Below are 24,117 nucleotides of genomic sequence, written 5' to 3'. Positions count from 1 at the left end.
GCACTGTGATCAAGGGAAAAAGAGGTGATGCGATGCTCTCACGCGCCGTGGGACAGCCGCTCACTCGTGCGTACTCTTGCTGGCCCACGCGCTGCCATCACGGTCTCCTCGGTGACGTCTGTGTCCCCTCTCCTACCAGCAGCCCCCTCCTGCCATATTTATTCATGCCGGGCAAGATGGCGGCGATACGGACGAAGTGTTATAGCCAGTTGACATAAAAAGGAAATTTATTCAAAATATAAAACCGAGTCAGATACATTTGTATACTTGACTATATTGTGGGTGTGTTTACCACGTAACCGGCGTCGACGTCTTTTTTATTTTAAGTCTTTCAACGTCTTTTTCTTACAAAATGTTCACGTTGTAGCTCGCTCGCTAACCGACCAGCTGGCTAACAGAAAGCAGTTACTAGCTAGCTAGCTATCTATCACAGCCAAGCCGCCGTGAAGTGTAGAATGGGAGAAAAGCTGGAGCTCAAGCTCAAATCGCCGGTTGGAGCAGAACCTGCTGGCTATCCTTGGCCATTACCTGTATACGTAAGTGTTAAACGTTAAACTACTTGTTAAGCGATTAAGGTTTTGTTTCTGTTTTGTCTTTGTTAGCCAGCTCCTTGCTAACATTGGCGAACGTGCTGTTCGTCCGGGGAATCGGGTAATACTGGTTGGGATCGGTGACAGACACAGTGTATACACAGCTGTTTAACTTGTTTTAACATATAGTACTGTACATTATTATCTGAAATGCAATGAAACACTGTGTCTGGTACCTTCGACCACCGTAACGTTACTAGACAGTGACAAGTAATGGCTGAGCCGAACAATTGACAACCAGTTTTCAAAAAGATGTTTTGACATTCGTGCGACGTGGTCAGACCAGCTTTTACAGATCCCTATCCCTAGTAATCCTACCTAAAAACAAGTCTACACAACTTGTTCATAAAATGGTTATACCTGTTTTCTCCGCTCAGATCCACCACCTGAACAAGCGCCACACACAGCGATGCAGAGATACGTGCAAGATGTGTGGTGTATGATGTGTGTCTACGTCTGTTTCTCGATGCATTCCTCGAGTGCTTTTTGCGTTTTGTTATCTTATGACAGCGTTACAATTTAGACCAGCGTGTTGTGTTTGGTTTGAAAAATACACATTTACTGATCCCCGGATCAGTAGATCCATCAGTGCTCAACGCAGTGATAGTCATATTTGCCAAGAAGTAGACTTATTTTCTCTTAGTACTATTTCCATTAGGCAAACCTTCAGCCCAGTCTGATTGCAGGCGACTCATTGAAGAGAAACGGAAAGGGAAGTGGTTCAAACTTCTGTGGTCTTTAAGTTAGTTTAAACTAGGTTTCTCATTTATAGTAATTGTGGTGAGACAGCCATTTCTGACTAAAAAAAAAAATCTGAATTTCTCAGAATGTCTGAATGGTATTTTTTTTGTACATGTCTTCCCCCACACATTGCGTCAATTCTGGCAACTTGGTTATTTCGGTTCAATCAATTTATCTGTTTATCCAGCCAACACGATATGAATTAAATGAGTCTCAATTTAGGGTTACTAGTTAATGTAATCAGCCACTCCTTTCTGCTTGGGCTGACAGAGCTGACCCTCCTGGTACAGTCGGCCAGAGTCCGATAACACTCAAAGTTCATTCCCCTCAGTTTCATAGCCTTGCCTTTTTCCTTATGTCTCCTAAATAAAAGTTTAAGAACGAGTCAATATACCATTGACCTGTGTCGTAGCTGTTTACACTGGGACTAGCTGTCATGGATTGAATTAGAAACCGCTGAGAGTCCTGCATGTGAAATTCTGCAATATAGAGCCTGTTCATGCAGTGCTTTCCTCCTGTTTTCAAAGGGAGAAGACTTCCTCTCTCTTCCCCCTACTTTCATGTCCATATGGTCAACTCTGTAGGGAGGAGGAAAGAGCATGCTCCTATTCAACAATGCCATATTAATAGAATTCTAAAAAACACACCATTATACATGCTCGAGTGTTTATCCATTCACTTTTAATGTCCCGTTTTTACCATTGCTGAACTGCTTGTTAGTAGCAATTGAATCGAGTCTGTGTAGATACATTCTTCACTCTCACTCCTCTCTGCCTTTATTCACACAACATGATTATGATATATAATATGATTTGATATAGCATGTTGCAGTATTTGCTGTTACACCCAAGCTTTTGAAAATATGCTATTTTTCTTTCATTCTGTGTTTCCTCCTATTGTGCCATGTCTCTTTGTAAATCCCAGACTTATCTGCATCTGTAAATGCTTCCATATGAAGAGCACCTCAGGTGTGGTGCATCTTTTTGTCCATCTGAGTCAGGGTGTGGGCACTCTGCTGCTTAAGTTCAGCTGAACCTATGTGGTTTGCTGCTCACCTATAACCTATTATTTACAAGGCTGCAATTACAGTGGTAAAATCAGTGGTATCTCAGCATAGCTTTTAGGATTTAAGTGTTGTAAAAGCACTGAGTGGAAAAACAAAGGGCTGCGGTCACTTCTGCGTTCTTGCCTAGTTATGGGAGTGTTTTAATATACAGTAGAAGCCATGCAGCCAGCTTGTACAAGTCATTTGAGTTGCAGACATACTGAGACATCAACATGTGACTTGCTGTACTATCTGTCAAGATAACACAAATAGACATGTCACCACTGCTCCTCAGAATACCAGTATGTTTGTAATTACAAGATAATTTTAAGTAAGCACTGGTGTCTGTCTGTTAGCTTATTTTACATTTAGAGAATCAGCTGTGTTTGTGTAGGTATGAGAAGTACACGTGTGTACGTGGTACACCTGCCTTAGTCATTTGTTTTTATGGGCTCCTAGCGGAGCAGTTTGTGGCATAAAACCCCACGATGTGTCACACCAATGTAAGGAGAGATTGAGTGAAGAGATGACGTAGAAAGGAAGAGTAATAAAGGCGTCAGTTGTACCCACAGTGGGGAGAGAGGAGTGACTCCTGTTCTATTTGTCTGACGCTTGCTTTCAGACAGTGTTTATTTTTAGCAGCTGCCGTGCACTGGTGTTGCTGTGTGCAGCCTTTGTGTGAACAGGTGACCTCCCCACTTTGGCTTCTAGTTCACTTATTCCGTCTCTTTCCTACACTCACACACCTTGTATACCACCCCTATTTAGTGAAACATAGTGTTTTAAATCTGTCATGCCCACTGTATGTTCAAGAAAATGTGTAGCTTGTGAGCTTGACGAGAAGTTAGCTTGATGAAGCAGTCATAACCAGAACTCTGTAATGACAGAAATAGAAGGAGATTTCCTGTGTTACCATGCATATTTGAGTGTGTGCGCATGCAAGTTTTAGTTTTGGCGGAAGTTTGAGTAGTAGTGGCGGGTAGTATTGAGCGGGAAGCTGGGAGCTCAAGGCTGTGAACTGTTAGCTGCAGTTGGTTTGCCAGTCCTCAAACAGCTGACAAATACTAGGCTTCTCCTCCTCCCCCTTCCCTTGCCATCCCAAGTTTCTGTTTCTTCTTGTGTTTGCTTTCTTCCCTTTTACCCTTTTTCTTTTGCTGTCTGATTTCCCGTCCTTCCTCTGTTCCTCCCCTTCACCAGAGGCTCTCTTTGGCAATGTGCTGGAGCAGGAGACAGAAAGTGGGTCAGTGGGTCAGCTCAGGTTGGCTCTGCTCTGGGTGTAACTTGAGCCCTATTATTCCATTAGAGCTGTTCAGCACACTTCAAGATTACTAACTATAGATTCCCTGCACATATCAGTAAACTTAATTTTTGTGATTTTTATTTAGCCTTGTTTGAAACAGAAGTGCAATTTTGAAATTTGAGTACTTTAAAGTGGCTTTCTTAGACATGGTGTACAATGGTCTAATTTAGATGAAGTCTTTATTTAACTAAACCAACAAAGGAAGGAAGAAATGTTAGAGTAATTGGAATGGGTGGATGAATCAGACATAATGTTTTTTGTTGTTGTTGTGGGCATTACACTGCATGAAGCTGTAATTAACTTGTTTCAGTGTGCCTTTGCTTCTCATTCAGGCATATTTCAATTTAAACTCTGCTCAGCATTAACATTAACCTAATACAGACATCAAAAACAGAAATGGTCTTCCGGGGAAAAACAGTTTTTTTTTTTTAATATAACACTTTAGAAATGTACATCCTGTGTTATCTTACTGCCATTTGCCTCAACAGCTGTACACTTCAAGTAATAACAACAATAACATTTGTATTTTAAAAATGCTAATATTGTCGTATTTATCATGGCTATTTGATAATAAATAAATAAATCAAAAATTCCAAATCAGTTTTAGAAATTGGAAGAATTTGAAAACAGATGTATTTGTTTTTCTTATTCTGATCTCTGCTATATGGATTGGTTTACCTTTAAGATAAGGCAAGTATATTTTATGGGGAGATGCACAAGCATTTTAGGGCCTTCTACACTCAGGTGTCATTTTCAAAGGTATGCCTAGTTCAACTAATGCAGTCTAATAAAACAGCCGTCATGATGACTATAATGTTTTAAACTTGGAGGTGTTTAATATTTTCTCACCCCACACAGGATAAACACCATGATGCTGCTCATGAAATCATTGAGACAATTCGGTAGGTGAAATTTTCTCCTTTCTTACTCAACTCTCACATGTACACTCCCACTTGCACATCGACAGTAAGTGACTTCATCGGGTGTGTGAATTGGTGACGGTTTTAACTGTATGTTTTTGTAGGTGGGTGTGTGAGGAGATCCCGGATCTCAAACTGGCAATGGAAAACTACGTACTCATTGACTATGACACCAAGAGGTGAGCTGAGGGACATGTCAAAATTTCTGTGTGTCTCTAACACTGGTTGGAGTTCAACTTGTACACTATGATGGTATTAATCTTGTTTTTTATTATTGTCACAGCTTTGAAAGTATGCAGAGACTTTGTGACAAATACAACAGGGCCATTGACAGCATTCACCAGCTGGTGAGTGCATATGTGTAAATGTTTTCCAGTGCTGTGTAGGTGATGTGAATATGAAAACATTAGTTGGTAAAATTGGAAAACGCTGTGCCTTTTGTACTTGAAGTGTTTCTTCAACTATCGAACTCATTCATTACTTTTTGATATAATGCCTTTTACATGCAGTTATAAAAATAGCCTACTCTCTATTCTTGTACTTTCCTCAGAAATATTTAGTTTTTTTTGTATAGGAAAAATGTTTTTGTCACTGGGGTTTAAATAATAAATGCAACTGTGATTTTTAATTCCCAGTTACTTTTAATATCTTTCTACACCAAGCAAGGCAGGTTAGAAGTATTTTTGGTTGTGAATGAATATATTAATAAGATGCAATCCCATCTTGCAGTGGAAGGGAACCACCCAGCCTATGAAGCTGAACAAGCGTCCTTCTAATGGGTTGCTGAGACACATCTTACAGCAGGTCTACAACCACTCAGTGACTGACCCAGAGAAGCTGAACAACTATGAACCCTTCTCCCCTGAGGTGTATGGAGAGACCTCGTTCGATCTGGTGGCTCAGATCATTGATGAGATGGAAATGATGGAAGATGACACATTTGTCGACCTCGGCAGTGGTTAGTCGGCTCTTATTTTGGGGATGTCCAAGTTTCAGAAAGCAATAATTAAACTTTGATATTCTTTCATACACCATTTCTGCCCAACCGATCCAAATGTAACTGACAAGACAAAAAATGTGCGGAGTAATACATTTTTGCAAGAATGTAATGTAGCTGGCAACATTTATAGCCTTGGTTGTTTGTTGTTAGAAGATATGAACCTATAATAAATTTTAAAAAAATTTCATATTTGCAGGAGTGGGGCAGGTAGTGCTGCAGGTTGCAGCGGCAACCAACTGTAAACACTACTATGGTGTAGAGAAAGCTGACATTCCAGCTACCTATGGAGAGGTAACTATATATAAATCTCACTGGATGGGAGAGGTATTCTGTAAAGAGAGCAGAGAACGGTGAGATTTAGGGTGCAGTCAGTCAGATGACCTGTGTCAAAAATGCAGCTCCTCTGTGTTTCGATTAAAATGACTGTGTTGGTAAAGTACAAGTGTCACCGTAGAGATATCTGGCAAATTAGAGTAGTCTAGCGGAAAGTCTATTGCGATGTCTGATTAACCTTTAACCATTTCCATGTTAGTATTTCACCTTCTCACTGATTGCTCTAGAAACAGCATAGAATAAGCTGTACAGTGCAGTTGACTTTTAGTCTAAGTTACCTGAAGTTAACAGGAAGTGCCTTCATCGGGTGTGTGATATTAACGAGCTATTAACTAGGTATTAACCAGAAACCCAATAATCCTTTCTGGAACCATCTCTGTTCGTGTTGTGTACTTATTATTTAAAGTATTATTTGTTCAAATATATATACATTTTCTATCTTTCAGACCATGGATAAAGAGTTTAAAAAGTGGATGAAATGGTATGGGAAGAAACACGGGGAGTACACAGTAAGTTAACTATTAATGTGGCATTTACTCTCAGAACGTTTCCTAATGCACATTAAAATGTTTTAAATGTTAGACATTGGTGTAATTTTTTGTGTTTTTTGTTATGATAATAAAATAATGTTTTTCAGCTGGAGAGGGGTGATTTTCTATCTGAAGAATGGAAAGAAAGAATTGCCAACACAAGGTGATACGTACAAACAAAATTCAGTCTTATTGTTATTGAAACTTTTGGTACATATGACTTAGAATTAGGAATGATTACACTTGGTTGATCTTAGGTCATCCAGCAAAAAAGCTTCATATGGTGGACTTCTGTATGAAAGGTTTAAAGGAAAGTCAATATTAAAATATTAGAGTTCCACTCATAATTCAGCTAGAACATATTCTTTTGTAAAACTCAATACTTGTGTGGTAAATGAAATTTTCTAACGGCAAACTGTATCTAAAATGTTTCCTCCTTTGTCTGATTTGCAGTATTATTTTTGTGAATAACTTTGCCTTTGGCCCAGAGGTAGATCACCAGCTGAAGGAGCGCTTTGCAAATATGAAGGAAGGTTAGTATTTTTCAATTAATCACTAACTTGTATAGAGGTGCACTTATATAGAGGCACAAAAAAATTTTTTTTTGTTAATTTTCTACTCTACAAATACATATAAAACCCCTATTCCAAAGATGTTGGGACCATGTGTAAAATGTAAATAAAGATTTTACCATTTCATGAAAAATGCTCATTTTGAATTTGATAGCAGTGACACATCTCCAAACTGCGTGTAAAAGTTATAGAACCATTTAAAAAAAATTTTCTCTATGTAAAATTGTGAAGACTTTGAAGATCCTACCATCCATCCTACCATAATGTCATCTAAAGATTCAGAGAATCAGGAGGAATCTCTGAGCGCAAGGGACAAGTCCAAAGGCCCAAACTGGCTGTGCATGATTTTCAGGCCCTCAGGTGGCACTGCATTAATAACAGGCATGGGGCTGCATTAGTGCCTATTGTGTGGCCAACTTACACATCTGGAAAGACACCATCAATGCTGAAAAGTACAGAGAGGTTTTAGAAAAACATTTGTTCCCATCCAAACAATGTCTCTTTCAGAGAAGACCTTGCATATTTCACCATACAATGCTAAACCACAAACCGCATCCATTAAAACAGCATGGATTCACAGGAGAAGAGTCTGGGTGCTAAACTGGCCTAGCTGCAGTCCAGACCTTTCACCAAGAGAAAACATTTAGTGTATCATAAAACAAAAAAATCCAGCAACAAAGGCCCAGGATTGTTAAGCAGCTAGAATCTTGCATTAGACAAGAATGAGACAACATTTCTCTCCTAAACTCCAGCAAGTGGTCTCCTCACTTCCCAGATGTTGTTAAAAGAATAGGTACACATTGCTATACAATGGTAAACATTGCTCTGTTACAATTTTTTGGGAGATGTGTTGCTGCCATCAAATTCAACATGAGCTAATATTTTCATTAAATTGTAAAATGTCTCAGTTTCAACATCTTATATGTTGTTTATTTTCTATTGTGAATAAAATATGGGTTGATGAGATTTGCAAACCACTGTTGAAAAGTTGATCCCAATGGTCAAATTGGATTATAAATTTTCTTTAGTGATACATTCTGCACAACAGTAGCAAGTTCTCCATAATTGTTTCAACGTCTTTAGCCTGGCAGTCACGTATTACAACATTTAGACTATATGTTGCGCCTTATTTCAATGAAACAAAGCTAGATTTGTACATGAAAGACATCTCAGCATAAATCTTGCAGTGCAACCTACAAATGCAGTCAATAATATCTGGGTTGTTGCATGGCTATTTGTTTCGGGGAAGTAATTGACATGTGGGACATGCAAATTTAAGGTGTTCCTTAAGGATTTAAGGAGTATCTTGGAACTTATTAGTCTTTGCAGAGTCACAACAGAATGAGATGTTTTGAATGAAAATATGAAAATATGAATTTAACTGTTGATGGTATACAGTAGCCACTGTGACAACTCCGGGGATTTGACATTTGATATCCCAGACTCACTACCCCTCTTGCCTGTTTGTTTTCCATTTTAAAAAGAGCAATATGGTTAATGTGTCTACGGATTACTGTATATGGGGAAATTGATATTCAGTTTATTTTATGTAGTTAGCCACAGTAAGTGCCTACTGAGAGCATGAAGTGCTTATTAGAAAAGAATTACATAGTAATTTGGTCTGTGTTTTGTTTCTTTTGCAGGTGGGAAAATTGTATCCTCCAAACCTTTTGCACCTTTAAATTTTAGAATAAACAGTCGAAACTTGAGTGGTAAGTACCACAGTTAATGGAAAGGCAGAATTTGTATCTATTCATATGTAACCGACATGAATGTGTTTCCACTCTGTCATGCAGACATTGGCACAATAATGCGTGTAGTGGAGCTTTCCCCTCTGAGGGGCTCTGTGTCCTGGACTGGAAAGCCAGTTTCCTACTACCTGCATACCATTGACCGCACCATAGTAAGCACTAAAGCTTTTCATTCATTATCTTTATTGTTGTATAAGATGAGGGAAGACTAGAATTGGTATTAAAGGACAACTGGACAAAAAAGGTAGCTTGATGCGACTGCCAGGGTGTTAGACATCATACAATAAATACAAATAGATGGCCTAAACCCAAAAGATAAGCAGTTGGTTTTATCTTAATGAGTAGTCGGACCCAGTCCACGGTATAAAGAGTCTCCAGAGAAATCACAGGGTTACAAAAGCCTGTTAGATGCATGTCACACAGGTGATGGTTAAAGAAGTCCCTGCTTAACTAGTAGAAATCCAACTGAGAACACTGCCACTCTGCTAGTAAATGCTTGTGACAATCTTGTTGCTTAACCATGAGGTTATGATTATATTATTTTGTTGCACATTTGTGCCCAGTGGTGGGTGGTAATTGTACCACAAAGAATCTGTACATGTTCTTTGTTTTAAAAAAACAAAGTACATGACTAGGTTTTAATTTTAAGGGATAGAGGAAGTATATTACAGGCAGATGAAAAAGGTCCTACAGAAAATCTGGAGTGTTGTCTGAAATTGCTTCTTTGTCCTGTTTTTCAGCTTGAAAACTATTTTGCTAGTCTCAAAAATCCTAAACTCAGGGTAAGTCATGTTCTTGTTTGTCAGTGCAATGACAGTATCACTGTACTTATGTATGAAACAATTTAAACATGTTCATTATATATTAGGAGGAACAGGAGGCAGCTCGGCGACGTCAGCAGAAGGATACAAAGGACAGTAAAAGCAATAGCACCACGCCCACAAAGCCTAAAGAACAAAACAAGGTAGGAACTCCACATATTACATTGTATAAACTGTCCTCATTAAGAGGGCTAATGAATGAACTCTGATGGAAAGAGTATTATCAAACCACGATTACACTTGTGGACAGACTACACAACCAAGTTCAGTGTTGTTAGAGAAACATATTTGTAGTTTAGGACAATGACGTGTGTTTTTTATTTTTATTTTATTTTTTTTATTGTAATTTTTTTTTATTTTTTAGTTTAAGAAAATTTACATACCCACACTGGTAGCAACTGGGACCTTTGATAGTTCTCAGGTGAATCAAAATTTGCATTTGAAGAACAAGACTCACAATGCATAATGTGGGCTGTAACTTGTAGCTTTGGGCAATGGTATTATGTTCCCTTATTTTACTTTTACTGTAACAGTTATCGTGTTAGTGGTGTTAGCCATCATATAAATAAACCATAGGTAATCAGCAGACCTTGAAAAAAGTCTTTGTTCTGGCTACAGCTGTCTAAATTTCCTACTTTCATACTGAAATTTGAAATCTTCTTAATTAGTGCAAATTTGGCCCATGGTGCCCTCTAGTGTTTAAATAAATCTCAACTGCAAGTTCGAGGGGGTGACAGTGGATTTAGCATGAAAATAGACTTGTGGTCCATTTTCCACTTTTACAATGCATATTGTGACATTTTTGAGTTGTGAAATATTATGCTACAATGCATTGTTACACCCTTAAGGTTCACAAACACCCTAACACAGTAAGGCACACATTCCCTGCAATGTGTACATTTATATCTATTTATGCATTTCTGTTTGTGTCCCTCCATGTTTATTACAGCAGGACTCTTGTGGGGAAGAGGAGCGTCCTAGCTTGGTGACAGTGGTCAAGCCCTCCACTAAACCCAGAAGAACTCGACTCCTGTCCAAAGGTCGCAAGTTGAATAACAGGAAGCGTGGTCGACCCAAAAAAGCTGCTCCGGCTGCCGAGAAGAAAAACAAGAAGAATCAGAGTGCATTGGATTTGCTCCATGCCAAGACCCTTTCAGCGGCACCTCCTCAGGGTCAGAAGACACAGACACACAGTATACTAGAAATTACCTTTATACATATTTCTGTCTCTAAAAAGAGACATACAGGCCATTATGGAAAATTCTTGCTTCTTGCTTCTTAATACAGAAGAAACTAATCTCTTTACATGAAGCATGTACACCAAAATCATTGACTGCATTGCATATTATTCCCTTTTTGTGTACAGATGCATACCGACCATCTCAGAGTTCCTCATACCAGCTACCTCCCAAGGTCCAGCACTATCCTTCTACTCAGCTAATGCTGAGCCCAACTCCTCCTGGTCTGCAACAACTGCTAGGTGAACTGAGTTTTGACTGTGTTCATCAAAATTGTAAAAGTCATTATTCAGGACTATCTATTAATAATAATATCGTCTTTGTTTTGCTCTTTTGTTCCTTTCATGTCTTAATACCTATATTTTTCACAGATAACATCAAAGTCCAATACCTTCAGTTTATGGCCTACATGAAGACTTCTCAGTACCGCTCCAACCTGCAACAGCTTTTAGAACAGGAGAAGGTATTTAGTTCTGCCACTACTGGTTGCCAATTAATAAACAGCTACTACTCTCAAATTGAGCACATTTTGTCTACCTAAAAATAATGACAGTTGTACTAATGTTTATTCACGTGGATCCTCTTACCTGCATTCTTGTTTTCCTTTATGACTATAGCAAAAACACAGGGACCTGTCAGGGCAGGCAGAGCAGCTCCACTCAGTCTGTCAGTCTCACAAGGACAAGATCAAGGGTCTCTTTCAGACCAAACTGGATGAGGTGGGAACTGATACTTTTTTGCCCTCTAAAGACATGATCAACATCATTTCTAGAAAAGTTTCAGTGTCATCCAATAATTGCTAGTGAATCTGAATTGAGCGAATTTTTATTTGAACGTGAAAGGTAAACTCTCGTATATTCTAGATTAATTACATGTAAAGGGAAATATATTAAGCTATTATTTGGATTAGTTCAATGATCAGGTCAGATTTCTTTGCTGGCAAATCAAGCACTGTAATATCATAGTTATTGGTATCTTTGGCACTGTGGACACGTGCTAAGTCACGCTGGAAAATAAAAATCAACGCATCCATAAACCTTTTAAACAAATGGAACCATGAAGTGCTCTAAAATCTTCTTGTAGATTGCTGCTTTGACTTTGGAATAAAAACACAGTGGACCAACATCTGCAGATTACATGGCACCCAAAATCCTCAATGACTGTGGAAACTTCACACAGGACTTCAAGCAACTTGGATACTGTTCACCCCACTCTTCCTCCAGCCTCTGGGAACTTGATTTTTACATGAAATGCAACAATTACCTTCATGTGAAAAGAAGACTTTAGAACCACTGAACAAAAATACGGTTCCTTTTCTCCTTAGCCCAGGATGTATCCGATTTGGAGCGGCTTGATAATAGGAATGCAGCAGCATAGCCTGTTTCCTGCAGACATTTGTGCAGGGTGGCTCTTGATGCACCGACTCTGGCCTCGGTCCACTCTTTGTGATACTCTCCAAAGTTCTTGAATCAGCTTTACTTGACAGTTTTCTTAAGCCTGAAGTCATCCCTGTTGTTTGTGCAGCTTTTCTTACCAAACTTTTCCTTTCCAATCAACTTTCAATGAATGTACTTCGATACAGCCCTCTGCTAACAGCCAGCCCTTTCAGAGATGACCTTCTGGGGCTTACCCTCCTAATAGAAGATGCTGATAATTGTCATCTGGACAGCTGTAAAGTCAGCAGTTTTCCTTATGATTGGTTGTGTTTATTAAGAAATACATGGTATTTATACTGTATGAATAGTAATAAATCTTGATACTTGGATTGAAATCTTCTAATATTTTGAGATGCTAGATTTAGATTTTGATGAGCTGTAAGCTATAATTATTAAAATTAAAACAAAAATGATTTATGAATCTAGAATGAGATGAGAGTTTCACTTTTTTTGCAAATTCTCTTTTTTTTAAAGATTCCCAAGTATGTTTATATATTTAATTTATTAAAAACATGAGATAATGTCAGATTACAAGGATCACACCCTGAAAATACGTATAATCACTGCAATATTGAGACAACCTTGGGGCCAGCAAAGAAAAATTTTCTCTGACGTTAAATTCTGTTTTAGGTATAATGTGCTATTTGCTGATGTATGACATTGTATATCCGTGTGTATGTGGTGATCAGCTGGGAGTGAAAGCCCTAACTGTTGAGGACCTGCTGCAGGCCCAGAAGGAGATATCAGCTCACAACCATCAGCTGAAAGAGCAAACTAAGCAGCTTGAAAGAGATATGGCCTTGCTGAGAGACCATAGCCTACTACTGGTGAGAACTCAGGGCTTAGTACAATTGTTACTACCTCCATTTGTGTTACAACATAATTTACAGTGGTTTACACCTGTTACCAATCCTGATCTATTCCATTCATAGCTTAATTTAGCTCTACTGTTAACTATACAAGCTGGTAGCATTAAATTATTTATTTTATTTTAGATCATTTTAAACTAAAACTAGCAACTAAAAAGTAATAAATGTGTGTGTTTTTCGTTGTCCAGTTGAAGTCTCGATGCGAGGAGTTAAAGCTGGATTGGGGCTCTTTGTGTCTTGAGAATCTGTTGAAGGAGAAGCAGGCTCTGCGCAGGCAAATCTCAGAAAAACAGAGACACTGCCTGGAGCTGCAGGTACATTATCCACCTCCTCAATTTGTTAGCTCCGTTTCTAAATGTGCGTATCTCTTTCTCCCACCTCTGACATGCCCCTGCAGTTGTGTTTGATGGACTTAAGTTAGGTTATAGTCAGCTTTCTCAGGAAATCTGCTTTCTTAAGTGTGATGTAAACAGGAAAGCTGGTTTTCAGAAATTGTGGTAGGGGATTAGGGAAACCTGGTTTCCCCAGGTAGATTTCTGTTGGAGAAAGCCAATTTCTCTGCCATGTCTACACGTAACCAGGTTCCTAATTAGCTTTTTCCAAATGTGCATGTGCCTAATAAACAGCTACAGACAGGAAAACATAGGCTAAATGAAAGAATGAAAGTGGACAGGTTGAGGGGCGATGCTGCCTCGTTTTTAAAACGCAATCTGCCTAAGGTCCGACGGAAAATGTAACTTAACACAAGATGGCTCGTAGAAGTCTAAATAAGTAATTTTCCCTTGTGGATTTTTACAATTCAGACTGTTAACTGTGGATAAGCTTCATGTGTCTTCCCTTTCCCTCCCCCTGTGCTGTCACTGTGCTGTGACCTGAACACACACACACAAGTCAAAAAGCAGCATTTTCTATCATTATACAATTAAAAACTGTGCACCAGGTTTCCAAAATAAGTCAGCGGTGGAGGAGAAATCAGGTTACTCTGCTGCTGCATACGGATTCCGTGATTATGTTTCTTAAGTGCCTGTAAACATTGTTACCCGATTACCCGAAGCTGATTCCTCTGCATGTAAATGCAGTCAAAGGCATTTGATTTTGTTGTTATTGTATGCCTGTTATCCTGCGTAATGGCTTCTCCTGGTATCTGTTTATAGATTAGCATTGTGGAGCTGGAGAAAAGTCAAAGGCAGCAGGAGCTGCTTCAGCTAAAATCCTACAGCCCCTGTGAGAGTTCCCCATACAGAAAGAGTCTGGAATCACGCTCCTCCACAGACATGGATTCCACAAAGCTTGGCATGTCCTCAGTTGCAGTCCTTAATGGTGTCAGCCCAGAGCTTTCTATCAATGGCACCAGCTCACCCTGCTTTGACAGGGCCAACACCAAGGTGGAACTTCTTTCTCGCTACTTGCCCATCTCTCCAGACCACGAGATCATGTCTGCCACCCCAGATGCTCGGCAGAAGCAGCAGAGCTCTTTGCATGCTCTTCCTGATTACACACGCTTCTCCCCTGCCAAGATTGCCTTACGGAGGCACCTTAACCAGGACCCAACAGCCTCCGTTCACCTGAGAGGTCCAGGACTGACCACACACAGGTTAGTAGGCACTAAAAGGTCGCATACTTAAAAAAACTTACTACTTATTTGTTTCTAAGTTAGATTTGCATACCTTTCCCTATTATTTTTTAGGGAATTAGGTGGTGTAAACTCTCCACTTGGAGCCAAACAGAACTGCCCATCTCCAAATGCACCTGATGCCCAGAATTCTCTTCAAAAAAGTTCTGAGAGGGTAAAAATTTTTTCTTTGCAGATTTGCTCACTTGCGATTACTGATCTATCTCTAAGTATATGTTCTGTCACTATTAACACATTTTACTTTCTGATATAGGGTGGAAAGGAAAGGAGCCCGTCTGTTCAGGGTGACAACAGCATTACAAGCCTTCCAATTAGTATCCCCTTGAGCACTGTCCATCCAAGCAAACTACCTGTTAGCATCCCATTGGCCAGTGTGGTGCTACCAAGTCGTGCTGAGAGACTGGTGAGTACACAAACTGTATTGCGATGAAAGAGTATGAAAACATAATGTTCTAATTATAGTTACCCAAAAACAAAAATCGTAATTATCAGTATTATAACGGTATCGTAAAACCTGTTGGAAATGTTTAAAAAAAATACAAAAATGTAAAGAATTTATTTGGTTATTATTTTTGTAACTACAAATACAATGAGCAGCACAATGCACTTTTTGTTTCCATAAACATTAAAATAATAGCAATAACAGTGCCTTATGTAAACATAGGACAATTATGTCAAATGTGCATTAACATTAAAGGAGGCACCATGTGGCCATAACAGTTAACTGCATATTGAGCATGTTGCAGACAGGAACAGCAACCAAAGACATTTCTTTAAATTGTCTCATGTAATGACATCTATTCTTACACACTCACTGGCAGTCTTTTGTTAATGGTATTATTATGTTCTTATTATTGTTACAAACGTGCACACACACATACACATACTCTGCATTTTGCTCTTACAAATGATTTTCAAGAAGACAGCGATAGTAATTACATACAAGTGACATACAAACAGTGAGGAGATATGTGGGTGGGGTGACTATACTGTGTGTTATTATGTGCTTGTTTGATGCTCTGGTTTTGGTGGGACAAACAAGTTACAGTGTGAAATATTAGCAATTAGTTTTTGTTGTTTTTTTACTTTTAAATGTTTTGTGAATTATGATTTCACGTTGTGATATGTTCTTTGTATTCATAATTTTAGAGAAGTACTCCAAGTCCTGTCTCTCAGGCAGGCCAGACCAATGGTAAGGATTTTCCCTCAGCACCTCAATATTAAATTTGCTTATTGTTCTCACTATTATTAGCTTAAAAAGCTTTGTTTTATTCTGCATTTCATAATTTATCTGTTCTTTTAACGCATCTGTCCCTTATCTGGTTGGTCTGCCTTAAGGCTATTCATCGTGCTCAGGGCTGATGAATGGAGGTCCCCACTCAGAGGACCATAATGGTGCTTCTTCATCACCTCCTCCACACAGTAACACTCCTTTAACAGGACCAATGGGCAGAGGAGGCTCCATTCAGAGCCCTCCACTCAGTACTGGAGGGGTGCTCCAGTATGCAGATGGACCCCCGAGGATTCTTCCAGAAATCGGACAGGACCACCAGGGAGGAGGATCCGACACAGAACCACAGGACGGTGAACTGCGAAGGAGAATCTTCTTCTCTTCTTCTTCCTCTTCATCCTCGTCTTCCTCTTCATCATGCAGTGGAGGCACAGCAACTGGAGTATCACGCCTCCACCATCACACTGGCAACTCAGCAAAGCAGGGATACCACAGTATCCATGGAAACCACCATCACCAGTCCCCCAGCACACCTCACACACCCACACAGACATCGTCATCCAACTCCTCTCACGGCCTTGGCTCTCAAGAGGGACGCAAGCGGGGGAGAAGGAAACGCAGTTCTGCAGGGATTGTCACAGCCAGCGGATCCCCAAAGAGGAGGTCATTCCCTGGGCTCAGCTCCAACAACCACTCCTCAGGATCACCACTCAATATTAACTCCATGGTGAGTTACTAAAAGCATTTGAAATCAAAGTCAGCCTGGAACTATATAGAACTACATATACACTCCACATACGATTTTATCTATCAGATCATCGCATGTGACTGAAAATTACACAATGTAAATGTAAACAGAATAGTTAGTTATTATTTTAGAGATTAACAGATTTAAAAGTATAGTTGTGCCACTTACAGTGCAGTCTCTCTCTTCTCTCTATGTTGGTGGGGCAGGGTGCAGCATAGCTCCTTCAAAGAGCAGGCAGAGAGGCAGCCAAGCTGACGTAAGACATTAAGAGTTCACAGTATCTACAGTCGATTATATGCACAATAAACCCGGGCAAGTAAAAAAAAACAATAGTGGTAGTTTGTTAAAACACATATTAAAACAACAATAAATTGTAAAAAAAGGGTAATATCAGTTTTCTCCATGGTCCCCCATCCACTGTTTATCCTGGTAAGTTTGTTTGCTAATTACTAGGAACCAACTGCTATGAAGGAGTTAGAACAAAACGTGACCATTTGAATGCACAACCATTCAGTCTGCTGAGCAAGTTTTGGAGGATCATTATCACACATCGCAGATTTTCCCCATGTCATGCTGGCTTAGTTTATAATATACTGTTATTCTTAGAATTTACATTAAATGAATAATATATCAAGTCTGTAACATCTGTATGTATATAAGATGTGACAAGACCTGTTTATTTGCCAGGTTTCATCTAAGTGTAATCTGTATATCCTTTTTACCAACAGGTTAACAACATTAACCAGCCTCTGGAGATCTCGGCCATCTCCTCCCCAGAACAATCAAGCCACAGTCCAAATGGGCCTGACATGGACCAGCCTCCCATTCTGAAGAGAGAGTGCCCCCTGGAGCTCAACGGTACAGGTCGTTACTCCTCAGCTCCCAGCTCTGATGATGATGACTCAGGTTACCCTGCTGACAGCTCAAGTTCAAGGTACGTACGATGGACTCCCAAGGTTAGGGACTAATACACAATTATACCTGGTCCTCAAGCCACCCTGCCCAGCTTGTTTTACCAACTATCCCTGCCCTATCCACTGGTGATTGCCTGCTTCAAGTTGGAAGCTGGAACATACCAGATATCTTTGGAAAGTAAACAAGCCAGGGGCGCCTTTAGGAGCACAATTTGGAAACCCTTGCCTTGCAGGTTTAACAGCTTTAGACTATTTTACCATCTTTGCTGAAGTTGAGATGCCAAAAAATCTGGTGACCAATGATGTCCTTTTTGCACCTTTTATAAGGAATTATGTTGTGTTGTTTTATTGTCCATCTTTGTTTTATAGAATTGAGAGAAAAATTGCCACTATATCCTTGGAAAGTAGAGATGGACCTGGTAGATTAGCTGATTATGAAAGAGGTAAGGAAAAAAGTAAAAAACTTAAAGTAAACAATTTATCTTCTACTTTTGCTACTTGATGACCTCCAGTCTTTTTCTGTTCTCTACTAGGCAGAAAATCTGGTAGCAGTAGTGGTAACAGCACAGGCAGTGAAGCCTCCTCTACATCCTCCTTGTCCTCTACTAGCAAGTGGAAATCTACCTTTTCACCTATTTCTGACCCCAAGCAACCCAACTCTGACCTGAGACAGGGGGGCTCCCCATTTGGCATGGGGGGTTCAAGCCGGGGCACTGACTCAGATTCTGATCACAAACAGCAGCAGGTGAGAAAAGGCAGCGATGGAGAGGCATCCAGCTACATGACTTCCAACCCCTTCCTTGGACAGGAGACAGGAAACCGTGGTGGAGGCAGCAGTGGTTGCGGTGGGCAGGGAGGCAGTGGTTCAGACCAACGCCAGGCCCTCCAGAAGCAAAAGGCTCCCCGTGACTGGGACCTAAAGACTAACAACAGCCTGGCCAGTCAGAACCTCTTCATTTCCGCTGCTGCCAGCAATGGAGGCGGGATTCTGAGTGGAAAGGTGGGGGGCAGTCCGGTAGCAGTTTCCTCAACGACAGGATCATCAGTGGGACAGTACCTTGGGTCTCAGTTTCCTCTTGGTGGGACCTCAGTCTTACAGTCCTTGTTTGGGGCCCAGACAGGCAGCTCCACGGTGAGTGGGGCCCCACGGCTTGTCAATGGACACTCTGCCCTGGGAAGCTTTTCTAGTGCTGGTCTAGCAGGGGGAGCAGCTGGAGGTAAGCATCACTGATGACAAATTAATTGTGTGAAGTGTTATGTCATTGTTGAACAGTCAGGGTGAGCTCTTCGCTTGAGGTTATCTTTAAAAAAACAGTAGGGACTCGAAGGGATTGGCCTGCTAATAGAACCAGGAAAGTAGAGGCCCCGTGCTGCTCACATTCTGTCTGCCTTCCTGACAGTTCGTGCTGCCTCGCTTTGACATTGACTGGCTGCTTGAGTGCTGCAGTTTGAAACACCCTCAGAAAAGGTTTTTTTTTAGTTGTAGTAGATAGATTTCAATAAATAATTTTTCAGATATTCTGAGATTGTCTGTAAATTGATAATAATAATATTTTACATGACTTTGATTTTATGTAGGTTCATTTCTTCTTTTGTATTTTTCTGTGGGTGTTGGAGTTGAATGTCAGAGTCAGTTTACTAAAATTAGTCCATAAATACTTTTTGCTATGATTAAAAACTAAAGTTTTAGATGCATTTCTAAATTGGCCACACAGACTTGGTTTAGTCTGACTGCACTCACAGTGGACTGACTCTGTTTGCTTTCAGTGTGCTTGGCGCTGTGCACAATGTCGCTCAGTCCTTGCTTCTTTCTTTGTCCCCCACTTTCTCACTCTCTTTGCTACTATTATCTGCTCTCTTTTTTTCCCTCCGTCTCCACTCTCTTGCCCTTCCCTTTCCTTCATTTTCTGCTATATGATTTGCAGGTATATTTCACCACGTGGTTCCCTCAGTGTCCTCCCATCAGTTTGGGACGACGTTACCCACCTCTGGAGGCCTCAGCTCTCTGCTCAGCCTCTCCTCTTCCTCAACCTCCTCCCAAACCCAGCAGCACTCCACCTCCCAACCAGCCTCCACACGCCTGGGCTCTGGGTCCTCACCTCTTACTCTCTCCCAGTCTCAGCACAGCCGCACCCAGTCAGTCCTGCATAGCCCTTCTCCTCCCACACTCTCTCTGCCCCCTCCACCACCACTGCACAGCGTTCCATCCTCAGCAGCACCAACACACTCTGACACTTTGCCTTCCTCTCGACCAGACTCACTCCACTCCTCCCGTTTGTCCCACTCTTCTCTGCATCACCAGAGAACTCAGTCATCACTGTCTCTTTCCATCTCCTCCACCTGTGCCCCATCAGCTTCTGTCTCTGCTGCTGCGGCCGCTACTGCCTCCCTGTCTTCTTCCTCTCTGTCAGCCTCCTCCTCGTCTCGTCCATTCGCAGTGCACTACTCCCCTCGGATGACCCCTCCACCACCAGCCAGCAGCTCAGGTGGTGGGGGGAGCATGTGGAGGACTCAGGGCATGCATGGTACCTACACCTCCTCCCAGCTCCCTGGCTCCCGACCTAGATAGGGTTTGGGTGTGAGGGTGGGGGGATGCGGGGTTGGGATATGGGTGGGAAGGACATAGGGCAATCCAAGGGTGGAGAGAGAGAGAGAGAGAGAGAGAGGGAGAGAGACATCCTGATAGGGGGTGAGAGATACAAGATACCCGTTTTCCCTGTGCTCCCACAAGCAGTTGTTCTAATTGAACAAGGTAAGACAAGTATAAAAAACAGTGTTGGATCATAAGTTTGAATTTTGAAAGTGGCAGGAATTATAACAGTCTGTCATTAGTGATTATTATTTTTTATTTTTTCATGCTTAATTTATTTACCAAGGAATCATTTGTTGCTTTTTCCATTCTTTTTCTTTTTAATCTTTCAGGTAACTGATGAAAACTACCTCAACATTAAATAAACAATGCAAAAGTCCAGTTGTGGACAAGGCACTCTCCTCACTCACTGGTGCTTCAAAATGTCTGCACTACCCAACCCCCTCCAAGACCGGCTTCTGTACTGGGATCTCAACACACACACACACAAACACACACACACACACACACACACACACACACACACACACACTAACAGCCACCACTATTGTCACCTTGAGCAGAATTCATCGGTACTGGTTATACTGTGTGGAGTGTTTTTAGTTATTATGTGTGTTTGAACATTTTACAACATGAAATCAGTACTGGTTGATCTCCAGCACTGGATGAACTGAATTATCATATCTGGTTTAACTTTAAGGTGCTCATTAGTATGATAGTTTGTCATTACTTTTTCTTAGTCACCATTATAGCAACTAAATCCCTTTAGAATAAGGTAATGAGTTCATGTGTATTATTTAATTACCAATTAAAGCACACAGGCCGCCTTCTTTGAACTGTATCTTGTTGTCACATTCCCTCCAAAGTCTCATGTCATAAGAGTGAATGTGGGTGCACGTGCACACACACACACACACACACACACACACACACACACACACACACACACACACACAAACAAACATAGTCCAGTTCATTGAACTCTGCTCAGATGTCATGCAGCTTCACCTCTCTGCATGCATGCTCTCTTATCTCTGATTTCTTCCTTCAGTAAAATACAGTGTTGCAACATATTTGACTATATAACAAGGTGAGGAATTTAACATTGGTCTAATTTCACACTGGATACCAAGATATAGTTGCGTATGTAGCAGAAAATGTACAAGTCCTGGCTGATTTGATGACACCCATTAAACTCTGGTTATGTAATATTCCTATATTTTTATACTAAAGAAGTTTAAAAATTCGGATTACTCTGCTTTACATAAAGCGAAGTGGATACAATTTCAAATGCTGTTGTGGCTCTCCTTTTTAGTTTGCAAAATTATTATTTCTTTTCTTGACTACAGCTAAACCAATTTAGTTCACATTCCAAGGAATGAAAACAGTTCATTGGTGTATTTCAGTCTTTGTGTTCTCTAAAAACAGATATTTCAAATGTCATTAAAAGCTTTGCTTTGTTTACTCAAACAGTAGCCTTTTGAATGGAAAATACGTAAGAGTGCAAGTATTTTTGATGTGGAAAAAAAACAAATGTTCAAAATCAAATAAGTCTAAAATAAGTTCAGTCCTGAAAATATGGTCAGTTAGTAACACATCCAGGAGTGCCAATAATACTGAACATAGTGATGTACATTTTATTTTCTTTAAAGGCCCAAAAAACTAATTTAACAAGATGGTGCTCTGTATATTGTTAGCCACTCTAGTAGAGACTGTTGTGGCTGTATAGCTGTTAAGTAAGGATGAATCCAGGTGTAAAAGAATTACAGTAAAACCACAGAAGACACAACCTAATGTATTTACATAAACTTTTTTCCTTTAGACAATTTATTAAATCACACTACTTTGTTGGGCCCCAGCAGAATTACAGCAGGAATTTTTAACTCTTCTTAAGCTAAACTCATACATATTTTCTGCTGTTGTGAAATGCGGGTTTGAACGTGTCAGACTCAAATGTGGTGTAAGACTGCATTTAGGTAAAATGACAACAAACTTAACAGTCATGCATGCAAAATCCACACACACTGGGAAAACATGTTTAACCATAACCACAACAAACTACTGGACTCCTTTCACGCCTTGTGTTTGTTTGTTTGTTTTAATTATGTATTTTGTTTTTGTAAACAATATTTGTACTGTGAATGTCATTCATTCAACTGTATAGTTGTGTATAATTTAGATTATTATATTTATGCTGTCAGTCTTTCCTTTTGCCTTGGTATTTGTTTTCTCTTTTTTTAATCCTGAAATGTGTCGATATTGTAGAATGCAATAGTGTGTACTTGACTCACAGTCTGAAAACAATGGTGCTATGTTTGGACTGTGCCTGATCTTATTTATTCTGAGTGAAAACATCAAAAAAATTTAGAATTATTGGTGCTGTACACAGGGACATTTGTAAAGCCTTTTTGGCATTTCCTTTCTCATATTTAATATTCTATTGTCTGGTTCTTTGAATACCTAGTGTACAACTGCAGACACCACATTTTGCTAAAACTATTCTGCATCAGCTGGCTCCAAGTCTGAGTAAAAGTTATTAGGGGCCTATGTTCGTTTATCACTAATCGTTTCCAACATGTCAGCCCACGTTTCTCTTAAAGCTGAGCTGCTCATCTGTCAGTAAACAAGGGCACACTGTTTTTGTACATAATCTTTTGTTTTTCCTTGTATGTCTATCATAGACAGAATGGTATATAAAATATGTATCTATACACAGTCTCTATATATATAAATATATATATATATATATACATATAAAAATTTATGTGTATAAAATATACAGGGGTGCTTGATTGTTTATTAACCTATTCAAAACTTTCTAAAATGTGATCTGATTTTCACGCAAGGCCTGAAACTAGATAATGAGAATGAATTATACTTTTACATTTATTTATTTAACTTTGTGTGTGTCAAAAGTATGTGGACCCTTCAGTAACTTGTGATCATCCTTTAGTAGCAATAACTAAATGTTTCTTGTAACTATTAACCAGCCCAAACTTCAGCTGGGAGGAATTTTAGCCCATTCCTTCTTACAGCTCAGGGATGTTAGTCAGAGAGTGTAACAGTGGCGTTAAATACACACAGTCTGCCTTACAGTTGACTTATGGAGTCTACACTCTATAAACTCTTTTTTTTTAACCCTGTCCACTCTGGTGAGCATCAGAAACTCCTCTTCTAAGTTCTTTGGAAATCTGTTCTTTGAGCCATGTGTGTTTGTGTGTGTTGTCAAATCACACTTTGACTTTTTTATATAAAGCAGGGCCTCCCAGACTGTCACCTGATTGTCTTCTTAATGATTCAAATAACTGACCTTAATTTGCCCTTTAAGTGAGGCGATAATAAGTGAGTTCACATATTTATGTCACACACTTTAAAATTGGATGCCAACATGTCATTTTTGTCTCATTTGTTGAACTGGATTCCCTTCATCTTGTTTTGGGACTTAAGTGAAAATCTGATAATGTATAAGATTAAATTTATATAGAGCTAGAGAAGTAAGTTCTCAAACTTTCAGGCATCGCTGTATATAAGTCAATAGGGGTGTTTTGGTGCTGGCATTGTGAACCTTAATTCAGCCTGTTAATCAAGAGGCTTGAAGCCAAGGAAAGTGAAGCATTGCCACCAGAAGACCTTAATGGATGGCGCCCATTGTGGCGGCCGAGCAGCACCTGTAACCTTGTGATGTATACACCACAGAAACTCAGAAGCTTTGTGTATTGGACACACAGAGGTGCTGAACGCAATTAGATTTCAGCGCTAGGACTGTTCTCACTTATCAGATGTTTTCACATCCTTTGTTTCTTTTTTCTTTTTTTAAAACCCAGATTCTGCAGGAAAAAAATGGTGCTTCTTTTT

At 39.9% G+C, this 24,117-nt stretch overlaps 1 protein-coding gene across 4 annotated transcripts; it reads left to right on the top strand.

The window, feature by feature from the left end:
• Positions 1-163: 163 nt before the first annotated feature.
• Positions 164-22,912, top strand: dot1l (DOT1-like histone H3K79 methyltransferase). Of its 4 annotated transcripts, none has more exons than XM_067514591.1 (29): positions 164-536; positions 4,535-4,578; positions 4,701-4,775; positions 4,880-4,943; positions 5,326-5,554; positions 5,793-5,887; positions 6,376-6,438; positions 6,567-6,622; positions 6,913-6,992; positions 8,675-8,743; positions 8,828-8,934; positions 9,523-9,564; positions 9,651-9,746; positions 10,556-10,775; positions 10,970-11,083; positions 11,213-11,304; positions 11,459-11,560; positions 12,967-13,104; positions 13,335-13,460; positions 14,301-14,740; positions 14,834-14,933; positions 15,033-15,182; positions 15,929-15,971; positions 16,118-16,737; positions 17,487-17,692; positions 18,042-18,115; positions 18,206-18,889; positions 19,598-20,424; positions 20,595-22,912. In XM_067514591.1, the coding sequence occupies exons 1-28, from the start codon at positions 456-458 to the stop codon at positions 20,239-20,241; spliced, it is 4,854 nt and encodes a 1,617-aa protein (XP_067370692.1). In that variant the 5' UTR covers positions 164-455; the 3' UTR covers positions 20,242-20,424; positions 20,595-22,912. The 4 variants fall into 4 exon arrangements, with proteins under 4 accessions (XP_067370692.1, XP_067370691.1, XP_067370693.1 ...); XM_067514590.1 differs by having other exon boundaries at positions 10,553-10,775; XM_067514592.1 differs by lacking the exon at positions 19,598-20,424 and having other exon boundaries at positions 10,553-10,775.
• The last annotated feature ends 1,205 nt before the right edge of the window (positions 22,913-24,117 follow it).

This window comes from Channa argus, chromosome 8, assembly GCF_033026475.1.
Source record: "Channa argus isolate prfri chromosome 8, Channa argus male v1.0, whole genome shotgun sequence".
Taxonomy (NCBI): domain Eukaryota; kingdom Metazoa; phylum Chordata; class Actinopteri; order Anabantiformes; family Channidae; genus Channa; species Channa argus.
This window is presented reverse-complemented; position numbering and strand designations above follow the sequence as displayed.